A 2,351-nucleotide genomic window follows, 5' to 3' on the forward strand; every position below is an offset into this window, starting at 1 on the left:
ACATTAGTATTATATTAATGCAGATAATAATAACAAGTCAAACGCTGAAATTGTCTTTAAGGTTTCTTCGTTTTATATGTACCTACACCTGCATTTAGAGTACATGTGATGAGTATGTGAATAGTATATAATAGTGGTGGTTCTTCTTTTTAACATTATTGATTAAAAAAGATACACATTAAATTTTATTTAATATTAATAAATTTTGTTCTACTTTATAATTGCTGTCATGAGTTTAAAATGACATCACTGGTAGGATATATTTGTACATAAATATTTAGATGATTCTGAATAATAAAAATAAAATGTATTTTCTGTAATAATGGCACAACATATTTTTATAAAATACAACAAGCGTAATGTACACTAAATTAGTAATCTGGCAATGATCTTTTTTGCTTTGGTTTTTATCGATTCCACATCACGGACACACACACTCAACAACTAAAGCAGTATAATAATGGGTGGGATTTGTAAACATATAAACTTAAGGGGGTTTGACTGTTAGAAATTGTATAAAATATTTTTAGTTCTGGAAAACAAATATTTTTGTATGAAGACACTTCTTTAATGATGCTAAAAATATCCCCTTCCCAAAAAAAATACAAAAATATAAGAAATCATAAAACTTCAAAGCATTTCTTACTGTCATTTTTGTTTTAATTTTTGTAACCCAAATTCAATAATTATGATGTTTTTCTTTGCTTACCTGTCATGTAATTGTAGCTAGATTTCCCAAATTCTTCCCGTGTATATTGTATGAATAATGTGTCCCTTGGTATTAAAGACTACAGATAATACTTCAGTTGAAATATTTATCCTAAGCACAGATATACTGTTAAATCTGTAAGAAACATGGTCAGATCAAATAAAATCAGCCTCTAGTTAATATCGTCTCTTGTATTTAGGATTCCTGTTCAAATCTGTGTTAAAGATGACACAAACAGTCGACAGGAAACATTTTCATGTTCCCGAGATCTCATACTTTCTCACATGCCTTACTTCCGACAATTTCTCAGTGAAGAAGACCACTCTACTGAAGTAGAAATTTCTGTTCACTGTGATCTGGAAGTATTTCGTAGACTAATATCTTTTGTGAAGAATCACCAAACTGGTTCCAAGGACTTTGAAATAGGTGAGAATTTACAACCATTGTCATTAGTGTTATTGTATCTAATGGTGAATGAAACAGATAATATAGGACTAGGAGTGATTGCTAATTCTTTATAGTATATATATAATTTACTTCTTACTGTTTTGATAAAGTTTCTAATCAGACTTTTGCTCCTGAAATATGATGGAAAGAAATATCAGAATCTACAGTTTTGTGATTTCTCTGTTGAAATATTTTCTGAATGCAGTTTAATAGTCAAGGAAATAAGGAAAGTCATTTAAGTAAATACTTTAGCTGAAAATGAAAGGTCAAGAGTTTGAACAGCTTACAAAGTCTTCCCCATTCATTTATCACTTACATTCAACTGTACAAACCATTGTTACAGCTACAGTGTTTTAACAGCTGACAAAGTCTTCCCTAATCATTTGCAGGGTTGAATATGTTATATTGAAATGATTTTGAAGATGCATATCAGCAAGTCATGAGACTAGATGACTTATGGAAAGCTTGCATAGGGGAGAGGTATGCTTTAGATATGATAGTCTTATGACAGAGCCTTTTGCAATGGAAACTATGTTGCAGGACTATTGTCAAGATGCATAGTCAGCAGAGAGAGAATGGCTGCACATGGCAACATGGGCTGTAACAATGTCGTTAAACTTTAAACTTGGTTTAATATAACATACTATTCTTTTTGTTACATACATGTACTGTAAACATCACTGACAAAACTTTCTCTGATCATCTAATAAATACATATAACTGTACAGACCATGTTTATTACCTGTAAGTACATTTTTTTAACAGTTGACAAAGTTCTATCAAATCATTTAATACTCAACTGTACAAAATTTAATTATTCTTCAGCTTTCAATTGGTTGTCAAATCTTCAGTCTGTTGGAGGTCAGGTTAAGGTTCACTGCTGATCCCCACAGCTTAGTATGTAGGTCTGCTCCCTTTGGCCAAGTCTGAAATCTGGGTGGAGGGGTGATATCTGCCTGTGTGCAAGATACAATGTTGTGTGTCTGCAAGGTTGTTTTTATTAGAATGGGCACGAAGATCACAGTGTCCGGTTTTTAGGTGGTAGGTGGTTGTAGCCCACCCTCCATTCAAGAATCTGAGTGAATCTTGGTGTGGGTTGTAGGTTTGGGTTTCTCTGAAGGTAATGGTGGCTAAAGAAGTTGCTCTTACTGTATATATATACACCTGGAAAAAGTTAAGCACCCCCGTGTTTTTT

The 2,351-nt window shown here is 32.5% G+C and overlaps 1 protein-coding gene across 1 annotated transcript in view; it reads left to right on the top strand.

Moving 5' to 3' along the window:
- Positions 1-2,351, top strand: part of LOC106475984 (uncharacterized protein KIAA1841-like) — a gene marked incomplete at both ends in the record, with an annotated part of 20,802 nt that overhangs the window by 705 nt on the left and 17,746 nt on the right. The window contains one exon of the mRNA XM_022379976.1: positions 909-1,135. Coding sequence (XP_022235684.1) covers positions 909-1,135 — 227 coding nt within the window. The remainder of the gene's footprint in view (positions 1-908; positions 1,136-2,351) is intronic.

The sequence above is a fragment of the Limulus polyphemus genome, unplaced genomic scaffold (genome assembly GCF_000517525.1).
Source record: "Limulus polyphemus unplaced genomic scaffold, Limulus_polyphemus-2.1.2 Scaffold9576, whole genome shotgun sequence".
In the NCBI taxonomy this organism is placed as follows: Eukaryota; Metazoa; Arthropoda; class Merostomata; order Xiphosura; family Limulidae; genus Limulus; species Limulus polyphemus.